Below are 12,701 nucleotides of genomic sequence, written 5' to 3'. Positions count from 1 at the left end.
ACATTGGGGACAAACCAATGTTCCTGGATGTCTGCTGCAATATGCTGTTTTGCTACGTGGGCTGGGAAGTGCAGCTTTTGGAATGCTACCTCTAGCAATTCTACTGGCATCACTACCTTTCCTGTTGTCTCCTGTCTCCAAATTAGGTCTGTGGCTGATTGTTTGCACCCCCGTTTGCTCCACAACTCTTGCTCCTCCTGTGGTGCTCTCCTTTGTAGTTCTATTATCTGCGCTATTGGTGTGTTACTGTACGCCTCTTCTAATGGCTCTGTAATGGCTGATTTTACAACGCACTCAACTGTTGGTGTTGTATTGAAATACGAGGCCTCCTTCGCTGCTGCGTCGGCTGCCGCATTTCCCAATGAGACTGCATCTGTGTTGTTAGTATGGGCTTGGTATTTCACCACTGCCACTACCGATGGTTCTGCTAATGCATCTATCAGTTAAGTCAATAGTGAGGCGTGCTGTACTGGTGAGCCATCCGCTCTTCTGAACCCCCTCCAATGCCAGCGGGATAGCCCTGAATGGACTGTGGTTGTTGCATATGCTGAGTCTGAGTATATTGTTACTGTGCACCTTTAGCTGTATGCAGTGCTTCAATCAATGCAGTTAGTTCTGCTGCTTGTGCAGAGTAATGGGACGGGAGGGGCTTCTGGACAATTGTTTCATAGCCATCTTCCTCCATGCGTACTACGGCCATCCCTACATGCTTCTCCCCCATTTCAGGGTTTATCGATGCTGACCCATCTATGAAATATATCTCTCCTTCCTTCAGGGTGTTTTTGCTCGCTTTGGGAATATCATCGCCCTCCCCTTCATAGGTGGCGCAGTCGTGTTCCTGCATGTCCTCTGTGGTGCATGGTTCTGTAATAAATGTTGCTGGGTTTACTGTTTTGCACCTGACAACGTGTACGTTGGGGCTCGAAATTATTATCTCATATGCTGTCGCTCTCTGTGTTGTTAATGTTGATTTTGACCCCTCAAGAATTGCAAATAAGGAGTGTTCTGCATATAGTGTTACCGAACATCCCATCACGATTGTGGCACTTTTTTAATTGGTGAAAGCTGCTGCAGCGAGGGACTGTTCGCACGCGAAGTGTCCTTGCATCCCTGCATCTAATGTTGCACTGTAATAGGCCAATGGTTTGTGTCCTAATGATGTTTTCTGTGTGAGCACTGCTGTTATCAGTGTTCCATTGCAGTGTGAAATTAAGAAAAATTCCCTCTCATAATCTGGGTTCGCGAGTACTGGAGCATCTGCAATGAGGTCTTTTAATCTAAAGTACCCTGCCATCATGTCATGTGTCCATTTTATTGGGGCCCTACTCTTCTGTGCCTCTTTCAATGCTTGTAGCAATGGGCATTTGTATGCTGCGTAATCAAGGATCCATGCTCGGCAATAATGACATATACTGAGGAATTTTTGCATTTCTTTAACTGTTTTAGGGTATGATCACGTTGCGTATAGCAGCTGCCCTGTCTGGGAGTATCCGTTTCCCATCTTTTGATATTAGCTGTCCGAGGTATACAACGTCAGCCAGGCAGTAATGCAATTTTCCTTTGTCCACTTTATTCCCCTTGGCAGCCAACACGTTTAATAGTGTTATGGAGTCTTCTCTGCACTTTTCTTCTATGTGGCTGCAGACGAGTAAATCATCTACGCATTGAATAATAGTGCTTTCTACATCTATATTCCCAATGTCTTTACGCAGCACTCTGTTAAAGATGCTAGGGCTCTCGCAATACCCCTGTGGGAGTCTGCGATGTTCATACCTGTTGTTCCCTAATGTGAACGCTGTCAGGTACTGCGAGCCTGGGTCGAGTGGTATGGAGAAGAAATCATTCTTCAAATCCACCACAGTAAAACATGTAGATTCTTTGGGTATGCTGCACAGTATTGATGCCGGGTTAGGCACTAATGGGAACTCTTTTTGAATGACGTCAGTGAATGGGCGGAGATCTTGGATCATCCTCCACGCCCCTACTTTTGCCTTTTTGATCGGGCAGATGGCCGTGTTACACGGGGAGTTTGATGGCACTATAATACCTTGGTTCAGGGGTGCATTTATTGTCTCCCTAATCCCTTCCTCTGCTTCTCTGGATATTGGGTATTGTTTCACTCGTGGCAGTATGGTACCTGGTTTTAGTTTTATCTTTATTGGTGTCTCCTCATGGAGTAATCCTACATCGTGGGGGCCTGTAGTCCAGATTTCAGGCACCACCTTTGCCATATCTTCCTCAAATATTGTCCGTGGGGCATTAATGCTAGCCATAAGTGGGTTGTGTACCTCTCTGTACTGGATCATGATGTCACATGGTATGCTTATTTCCATTACTATCTCTCCGTCATCTTCATTATCAGTGAATAATTCCTCATCAGTTATGTCTCTTAGCATAATGTTTGGATCTATTCATAACACAGTTCTCCACTCACACTCATGTGCGTCCAATCCTATGACCACAATGCGTTTGCTTGATACCTGAACTGCCTCGATGTCTATGGACATTATCGTGCCTGGCACGACATCTGTGTGTGCAATTGGGCGGAATATAAAATCTGATGGTGTTCTCCATTCCTTTCTCGTTATCTCTGGTACCACTCGGGCTAACACTTTGATGCCATAGATAAACATGTCTATGTCAATGGGTATTCCTCGCACCACAACTTCATTCATCACTGTGCTAATCATCAACATTGCTCGTACTGGGCATACTGCTGGGGTGGAGCACACTATTCCCCGCTCAGTAAATGAAATGGTCATGTTCAATTTACTTAGCAAATCTCTGCCCAGTAAATTGATTGGCGCGTCTTCGTGGTACAGTAAGGGTGCACGCACGTTTTTTCCCCCTACCGTTATATCAAGATCTTTAGTGTAAGGAACTTTTAAAATAGCCCCAGAGAACCCCTGCGTTTCCAAATTCCTGCCTGAGAGCAGAAACCGCCCTTCCATAAGACATGATTTCTCTGCTCTTGAGTCTACCATGAAGATAAACTGCGTGTTTCCTATCTCTGCCCCCACTAGTGGTTCCTCTTCTGCATGTAGGGTGGTGGATAGAACTGGACATGCAAGTGCTCCCTGTGGGCTGTCCTAGTCTGCATACCTTTCTTGCTCTGGTACTGAAAAGACATTGGGCCTCATTACAACTCAGGCGTTAAGGGTTAATGCCACCGTTAACCCTTAACGCCTGATTCTGATTTTAACGCCTGCTTTTAGCAGGCGTTAAAATCCATGGCGCTAACCTGCCATGGTGCTAATTACGCCGCCGTAATTTACGGCGGCGTAATTAGCGCCTTCCCCACTCCCATTATGCCCTATGGGGCAAAAATGGGAATGGGGAAGGGAAAATGGGAAATGGGGATTTACCGCCCCACTCACCTTGGAATGGGGCGGTAAATCCGCCATCCACCATGGTGTAAACGGAGTTTACACCATGGTGGTAAAGTTGGTGCACTTAGCACCAAGGTTGTAATGAGGCCCTGTCTCTGACCACTGTCAGGCCGCGGAATGGCGCAGGTGCGAAACAGTAACTATTTGCATTGCCTACAGCGTTTTGTCTCACCATGGGTTGCTGTGCGCTGTGATGCGGTTGTGGGGGTGGCTGTCTTTGCTGCATTTGGGATTTGTTATAGCACTGGTCTTGTTGTCTTCCCCTTCCCATTGGTAACCCATAGGGGCTACCTGGGTGTGGGTATCCCCATCCTTGTTCATTTTCCATGGTCTGCTGCCCTTGGAAATACCCTGAATGGCGCATTCTGCAATCCCTTGAATAATGTCCCCATCTCCTACAGTTCCAACAAGACCCTTGCGGTCCTCCTCTCATCCCCTGCCCACCAAATCCTCTATTCCCCATACCCCCAAATCCTCCTCTCTGGCCACGGTACCCACCTCTTCCTCTTGCCGGTCTTTCTTGCCACTGTGGTCCGCCGTATGAATCCTCTCTGTTCCACGGTCCTCGTTCTCCTGCCGTCCGCAACTCTGCTATTGTTGCTGGCCTACTTCCCGCTCCTTCATCCCCCTCGTTTTCTCTATCTGCGCGCTTTGTCTGCCAGCCTTTTCTGTGCTATCTCCTTTTCTCTCTCTTTGATCCTCCTCCAGTGGTGTACAATTATACTTTGTATTTCAGGCCAGCCCTTGGCTTCTATCCCAGCTATTTTGTCCAAGGCCTTCTGTACCTCCTTCGGAGGCCCTTTTTTGATGATAAAATAGAACAAGGCGGTGGACTGGTTCCACGCCTGCCAGTTTCACTTCTCCACAAATCTTGCACCCGCAGTATGAATTGCGTAGGATCCTCGTTTTCCTCCATTGTACACTGCATCACTAAATGTAAATCTGGAATATCTGGAAACGTGCGCCGCAATGCATCCCATACTTGTGCTCGAACGTTGTTGAACAGTGATCCGTCATGCGGTCACAACTCATTGTTACTCCTGGGGATCCCGCCTTCTCCCATACTGCGTCTGCCTGATCGCCAACTGCCGACACTAACAATCTTTTTACATCGCCTATTGCTAGTGGCACCCCTGCCGTGTTTTTTTCGAACGCGTGTATCCATTTCCCAGCCCCTCCCGATAGTGGAGGGAAAACTTTCAACAAGTTATTTTTGTCCATTTGGGCCCATGGGATATAGTGTGGCCTACCTGCTCCCTTATGTATCAGTGGCATCTGTAACGTATGTTTCTTTCCTGTTTTACTTACCGTCACTTTCTTGATTTTATTCACCAACATGTTCCCTGTTCGCTGTCTTAATCTACCCTGCCATCGTGGCGGTGATGGTTCGCCCCAATCGTCAAGCTGCGGTGGTAGTGGAGATCCCACAGCGGCTGCTGCTTCCTCGTATTCATCTAAGTCGCTCCATATCTCTTCTATTTCTGTATTTTCTTCGCCATTCTCCTCCTGTCTTTCCCCTTGCTGGCTTTCTGGAGTAGCTGGACATATAATCCTCACTGGTTTGTCATTCAGATGGAACAGGAACTCCCCCGATCTCCACTGTTTTTCTCGCCCTTGTGGTACATGTGTCCCTTGGGACGTTATGGATCGTGCTGGCTCTGGCATAGCTCTCAACTCACCCGCTTTTGGCGGGTGTCATCCGCCTTGCAAAGGGCTGACTCACCCGCCAAGCCTCCTGCACGCCCATTCATTCCAATGGCCGTATCACCCACCAAAAACAAAATCGGGTGATTTCACCCGCCTTTGCGAGACAAATGGTTGAGAGCTATGGCTCTGGTGTTGTTGGTGCTAGTTCCCCTGTTGTGCTTGGTGGGGGTGAGAGATCTGTTACGGATAATGGCAGCACCTCCCCTCCCCCAGGCAGCGTTTGGCCCTTATCGCAGAGTGCCCTCAGCCGTGTTATCTACATTTGTGCATGCGCTAGCTGGCAGTCTAATTCTCCTGTCAAGTGTGCTAAATTCACAGGGGGTGTGCTTGTTGTGCCATACAAATCTCCTTTGCCATAGGGTGGTGCTGCGGTAGCTACCGCTCCATTTGAGGGAGTGGGGGTGGGACAATCTGGTATGTACAGGGGCTCGCTGTATCCTGGTCTTGCCATTAACGGATATATTTTGGTTGTATCACCCTCAGCTGTGGTTGTTGTGCACTCGCCCTTTGGCGTCCCGCTTACCTCTTCCTGTGATTTTTGTTTTTCAGTTGGTCTTTCTTTACCTACCTCTGCTGTGGGGGTCACTTCCTTGAACATTCGCCATAGATCCAGCACTTCCCGTCTATTCTGTAACTGCTTCCCCTTATATCTTGCTAGCAAGTGCGTAGACACTAAATCTAACACTCACTTATCAAATGACCCTCCTTCTGGCCAAATCGGCGTTACGCTGTCTCCTTTTATCTCTGTCAACCATTGATCATGGTACTTCTGTATCTTTTCACTGTATAATGGAAGGTGTTGACAAATATGAGCTAGTGTTGTTATTCCCCCATGACGATGTTTTCTCCCCATAATCACCGTTCCACCCACTCGTCCTTTCTTTCAGACCAACAATATATCAAGTGCTTCTCAATTGCTAGTAATTTTTATGCATCAACATTCACTGTTACTTTTGTAATTATTTGCATTTCCAAATTCAACAGTTCATTTTTGCATGTGTACCACTTTACCAATAAATCAATCACAATACTTTGATACTTTTGACCAAAACAATAGACAGGACATGGAAAAACATACAACACGTAACATGCACATGCACCAGCTGCGCGCTTTTATTTCCTCTTTGTTCCTGTTACCAAACTTTTCCCCTTTCCATGTACTCTTCTCATTTGCTCCCCACCTCTTACACCCTTTTACTCTTCCCCAAGAATTCTTTCTTACATGGAAAAAGAATATTCTAAATAACTACACCGAGTCTACTCGATATACGAGACCCCTACTATTTTCTCTTTATCTTCTCTTATTTTATCTGCACTGGACGAGACAATGCTACGTGGCGCCGTCTTCTACCCCGTTCGGGCTAGGATACCTCTTCTCTTCTTCTATTCACTTCTCACGAAACCTAATGGCCATATAAAGGACAGATCAGAAAAGCCTCATCATCACTCACACAGGCCCTACTCCTCCCTATAACCCATTACCACCTGTTCCTCTGTTCCCTCCTATTCCCCCTTACCTTTCCTTGGCAACCTTCGCAACCAGCACTCACATGTTCAGTCAGGTGATCCGAGGGTCACCGTTTGCGGCCCGACCCCAGTTAGGTCCGCACCCCAACCAAGCAGTGGCCCGCCTCAGCGAGCAGCTTTTCTGTCGGTATTCGTCAACCGGGAACCCTTGACCCTTTCTTGTGGTGCACACAGGCTGGTCGGCCGCGGAGGCGATGTTTTTGCTGGGGGGCATCCCGGATCTCACAGCACAGTGCGGGCCTCTAGGCACCTCTCCAAATCACGTCGCAGGGGGTCACCATATGTTTGTGCCCTCCCCAACTTACATGTGCAAGAAAATAAAAGAGACACACCCCGGGCGGGGAATAAGGCAAAGAGAGCAGGCTGCGAGAGTCCAAGGAAAAGTTTATCTAGATCTCTGAGAGCGCTCGGGCAAAATTAATGTTACAGTACATTATATAGGCACACTGACATATCTAACATATGATGCTACGTTGGACCTGGATTGGTAAGCCAGGGTGCTGTCTTAGGTGTGGGCATCATCTCTTCCTCCTGGTTGGTTGCTTGGTTGGCGGGAGGATGGACGTCAGATATCTGTGCTCCGAATGGGTGAAGGTCAGGTCTCCGTGAAGCAGGGTGGTCACTATCTAAGCTAATTAATACATTCTAAATAATGCATACACTAAATAATGGTTGATCAAAAGACTCTCAGTAGTTTATCATGTCACTATACAAATCACACAGGTGTCAATATCATCTATAACGTTTGGGTTATACAGGTCACAGGTTTAAGGGTCTTGACCACTATAATACTCTCATTGAGCTGTGGGGTTAGTCTCACAAGAATCTCAGGTATGTGGCATTTGTTGGTATTAGGCATGATATACTGCAGCAGGGGTCTAATGTTAGTTGGGGGTCTGTTGGGTGAGCCTCATAGCATGGTCAGCAGTCTGGCACATGAAAGGAATATCTTGCAGGGACACAGGGTCAGAATGGCAGTAAGTTTCCATCGGTGAGGATGCGGGGGCAAGGACACGTTTGTGGAGATGAACGAGCTATGTGCTTAGGTCATGCTGGTTCACATGCAGGACAGTGATCTCAGAGGAAGACTGATGTGATACATTTATTAGTTGTTGCAAATACCTACAGCTTCAGCGTGAGAATGGAGCCGCTGAGTTTTCCAGTCAGAGCGGGAACAACGGTGGGGGCCTTGTGCTCTGTGTGCCTGATCGCAGTGAGGAGAGGGAGAGAAGCGTTTTGTACTATCGCAGTGAGGCCTGGTCACCAAGATGGAGACGAAAGGGGGCACAAAATATGGATGCCCTGTGTCCTGTTCAGTGGTCCCAGCTACAGGAAAGTCAACGAAAATTAAATTTGCATAAGGGCAAGGGGCGAACCCACTACTGGAGGCACTTGGTCCAAGCTTTGTACTGAGAAGTGAAGGCAGAGAGGGGCCTGCTGGCCCCTCGCTCCCATACAATGTCGATGAGAAGTATTGCATGAAAAGTTAATGACAAGGTTTCTCTATGCAATCCAGAAATATTCCTGTATCAAAACAACATTTTTATTCACAAGGTTATTTCCTGATAATCCCAGGAACCGGTGCTGCCAATGCTCTCAAAAAAAGCTTTTATGTAGGACATAATTGGTAGCATTGCTCAAGCAGTCTCAATATTCCCAATGTATTGTCCCCTCTTTTTCGCATGCATGTATATCAGGATGTTACTGAGGAGATGGAAATATATAAAGTAATAGAGCAAACACCATGTCAGTCAGTGGGCCAGGACTATACGTGTCGTACTCGTAACACAGTTCCACCGCCTGAGATCCCGGTTATGCCCGGACATTACAAGTCCCGGCAGCCCGGGCTATGAGGTGGCGGGAAGTATAAGCCCCCATTCCCGTGGAGTCCCGTAGAATGGGGTCACGGAAGACCTGGTATTGTTGCTAACGGTGCCGGTGCTTCCATCACAGCCCCGCCTACTGGATCCGTTTCGCCCGGCCGGGCAGACCCAGACCGCCGCACTTGGAATGAGGCCCTATCTAATGGTTCTGGCCAGATTGCATTTCTGCTCCATGTTGCTGATGTTCCATTAAGGTGCTCCTCGTTGTACCTTTTACAGCGATTATTTATCATTAATAACAAAATATGCAGCAGAACAATATCCCAATTCACATTTATGATTTGGAAATGCTTGGAGTACAGGTGCCCCCATCTCTGTCCTTGCCTCTTCCTCCACCTTCCTACACACAGCCTTTCTTCACTTCTTTGCTTGTTTTTTAATAAGCACTATTAATGTGTAATGCTGAATAAACCTTGAAGCCTGTGAATTGTTGCTCTCACTGTGGCCTTTAGCTCCCTTTCATGGTGCTCACTGACTTTCTTGTTACCTCCCTTTGCTTTGTGTTGTGTCTTTTTTGAGAGCTGAGAGAGGCTGTGTCCCCTCCCTTAATCACTGGATACTTCCACAGGAAATGCTTGTTAAGTGTTGGAAATAGTTATTGCAGATTATGGAAAAGTCCAAATGCTTGAAATGAGCCAGGTCTGCAATAGCCTGCAGCTCCTGCTAGAAGCTAAAGCCGTAGGAAGTGGATATTGGACCTTATTAATATGTTAATGTCTTGATTTCAGAAACTCAACAAGAAGAACTGCGCTTTGTCCTTGTTGGTGAAGCAGGAATTGGGAAACGTGTCCAGGAATGTATCATCAGTGACTACGAAGCATCAAAGCCTGAAGCCATCGTCCACCCGTTGGCCACAGTGTGTGAGAAGAGGAGTTGCTGCCGAGGAGGGAGGACGATGACCCTTGTCAACACTCCTGGACTTCTAAGTGGAGCCCACTCCCAGGAAGCACTGGCTCAGGAAATTGGTCAATGTGTTGTTGTCTCATCACCCGGACCACACGCCATCATCCTTGCGCTCTCAGTCGGCCACATCACCGGAGCGCAGGAGGAGGCTGTGAGAATAGTGCAAGATGTTTTTGGAGAGGGTGCATTGAAATACACAATCATTGTCTTTGTTCGGGAGGACGGCCTGAAGAAGGAGGACATCCAATCGTCTAGCCAGGAGTCCAAGGAGAAGCTGAAAGAGATGATGGCCAAGTGTGGCCACCGCTTCTGCACCATAGACATCAGCGCCACTGGAGAGAAGAGTGAGGGCCAGGTTGCAAAACTCATCACCGCAATCGACAGGATGGTTCTTGAGAATGGTGGACGGTGCTACGCAAATGCCATGTGGGATGAGGCCAACAAGGAGCTTCAGAAGAAAGTGGAGGAGATTAAGAAGAGGTACAGAGAGCAGTTTGAGAACGAAGAAGCGGAGATAAGGCATCTGCACAAGAAACGTACAGAGAGCCTGAAGAAAGAGCCAGAAGGCCCAGAGAAGAGCACGCAGCTGCAAGAATTAGACTGGGACCTGAAGGTCCAGCTGGAGGAGGCCAAGGCGCGTCACACCCGGAAGCAGATCCCAATCCAGGACGAGGCGCAGTCAGAGCTATTACAATCAATCGGAGGCAAGATGCACGTGGCAGGCCCTTTGGGGATGGTCATTGGCGCAGCTATGGGAAAGGTGGTGGGAGGACCTATGGGCATGTTTGTAGGAGGGCCCGTCGGAATACTTGTGGGAGGAGCTTTGGGAGGCGCTGTAGGAGGGGCTGTCGGAGGGGCCATGGGAGATGCTGTCGGAGCTACTGTAAAAATGTTTAAGGGACTATTGGATATGAAATGAAGACCACGCCGCTCACAAGGACTGATACTTTACATGAACCCCTCATTTCTCGTCCTTGTCCTGCGAATCATGACGCAACCCTACACCTGCATAAATATTACTCATGGACACTTGAAGGGTCTCCCCACTTCATAGTGGCACATGATGACACCTGCCAAGCTTCATCTAAGTGTTTTCTGACACCCAGAGTCCTTCAAACGATTTCTGGTGAGGCGGTGTTTCTGCTCCTTGCGGGCACGCTGCAGGGGCTTCGGGAGAGGAGAGGTGGTGAGACCTGCTGCAGTCATGTGCACTCTGTGTGAAATTAGAATCCCCAGTATGCCATACACTGACAGCCATCAGACGTGCAGAAGCATGGGTGCCACCACAATGTACAATGTATCCCCCACACATCCCTGCATGCCAAATGCAGAAACAGTGGCGCGCTGACTGGAGAATCCCTTTCATGAACAATGTGGGGAATGAGTTTGGGGCATTGTGTTGATTTCATAAGGTGTAAGGTATCCTGGAGTTCACGCTGCCAGTGCGTGACCTCTAGCCGACCTCCTCTTCCCCTCCCACTAAAAGAAAGCATGGGCGGAAGCACCACAGGCGCAGGTCTCACGGGCATGTGCATATGACATCCTTTTTCTGGTACAAGAACCCCCCTAGGGTGTCCCATAGATCCTAGTCTTTATCCAGTGAGGGCACACTCTCCAGTAATTACAGCTATCGCCCCTCCTGGTGCGCATGTGCAGATCGTTATATCGTGGATGGCCCCAGCACAGAACCGACTCCTGGTTTTCCAGGTCCAACGACTCACCAGTTGATGGTTCAGTTGATGGTTTAGCTCCCTGGTGGCCTAGATCGTCTCAAGGCGAATCTGCAGAACCTCATCGGGAACCAGACTCGATCGCTGAAGCATCCAGGCAACAGATCACAAGAGTGGTTAGGGAAGATCACAACAGATCACAAGAGTGGTTAGGAAAGAAATCTCTCATGTACATTAGCGCTGGAATGGGGAACCCTGTGGATGGTCACCATTCTGCCTTTCACAAGATTAAACTGTGCAAATGTCAGAGCCCTCTATCTACCGGCTTGACATTTAAGATGCATATCCAACCTGTTCTGAATAGAGATTGGCTGGACCCAGACTGTGCTAACTGCACTTGTGTCTTATCCCACACGAGTCGCACCTAAGTGTCTGAGGCGGGCTATCCAGTGACCCTCAAGGTTGACTCTATTTTCCTGGTGAATCATGGATCACTGTCTCAGGGTAGTCAGCCATCTAACGGCATTGACAGAAGAGTAGACGCCTCCCTGAAAAGACCTAACGCATCATCTAATGTCACAGACAGAGCCTCTACCAGTGCACCTGCGCTGCTCAAGTCTTGCTCCAGGACGTTGCCTCTTTATGGCCTGCTACAGACAAGGGAAAAGGCTGCACACACTACTGCTAATAAACCGCAAACCACTGCAATTCCTAAATGATGTCGATTAATATAATATCTCCAGCTGCAGCTGCGACACAAAGGCAACCAGCATCGACTGGGTGTGAAAGGTTCAAATGTATGCACCCCAAGAGGTCTCCCTGGTGAACTCTGCTTCTTATGTATACCTGGATGAAATGGTAAACAGGCATTCTGTGTGTGTACTTCCACCAAGGAGTGGAGGTGACACTTCTCAAGGCTGCATCCTTCTAGTCCCTTAGTTGGTCAACATCAATGGGGATCCTTCAGAGAAGAGGTCAAGTTAGGGTGATACAGCCCTTCCCAGTGCTCGAGCTGCTGACCCTTCCACTCCTCAACAAGGCCAACAGCAGGGGAAGCAAGGGCTTCTGACCCTTCCACTCCTCAACAAGGCCAACAGCAGGGGAAGCAAGGGCTTCTGACCCTTCCACTCTTCAGCAAGACCAACAGCAGGGCAAGCAAGGGCTTCCTACCCTTCCACTCCTCAGCAAGGGCAATAGCAGGGGAAGCAAGGGCTTCCTACCCTTCCACTCCTCAGCAAGGGCAATAGCAGGGGAAGCAAGGGCTTCCGACCCTTCAACAGCAGGGGAAGCAAGGGCTTCCGACCCTTCAACAGCAGGGGAAGCAAGGGCTTCCGACCCTTCCACTCTTCAGCAAGACCAACAGCAGGGGAAGCAAGGGCTTCCGACCCTTCCACTCTTCAGCAAGACCAACAGCAGGGGAAGCAAGGGCTTCCTACCCTTCCACTCCTCAGCAAGGGAAATAGCAGGGGAAGCAAGGGCTTCCGACCCTTCAACAGCAGGGGAAGCAAGGGCTTCCGACCCTCCAACAGCAGGGGAAGCAAGGGCTTCCGACCCTTCAACAGCAGGGGAAGCAAGGGCTTCCGACCCTTCAACAGCAGGGCAAGCAAGGGCTTCCGACCCTT

General features: G+C 48.7%; 1 protein-coding gene across 1 annotated transcript in view; it reads left to right on the top strand.

Moving 5' to 3' along the window:
• Window positions 1-12,199, top strand: part of LOC138480667 (uncharacterized) — a 248,614-nt gene extending 236,415 nt beyond the window's left edge. The window contains exon 6 of the mRNA XM_069612340.1: window positions 9,235-12,199. Within this exon, the coding sequence (XP_069468441.1) occupies window positions 9,235-10,328 (1,094 nt within the window). The 3' untranslated portion in view covers window positions 10,329-12,199. The remainder of the gene's footprint in view (window positions 1-9,234) is intronic.
• The last annotated feature ends 502 nt before the right edge of the window (window positions 12,200-12,701 follow it).

Source organism: Ambystoma mexicanum, chromosome 5p (genome assembly GCF_040938575.1).
Source record: "Ambystoma mexicanum isolate Mex_15411 chromosome 5p, UKY_AmexF1_1, whole genome shotgun sequence".
NCBI lineage: Eukaryota > Metazoa > Chordata > Amphibia > Caudata > Ambystomatidae > Ambystoma > Ambystoma mexicanum.
Note: the sequence above shows the minus strand (reverse complement) of the source record. Positions and strands in the feature narration are given on the sequence as shown.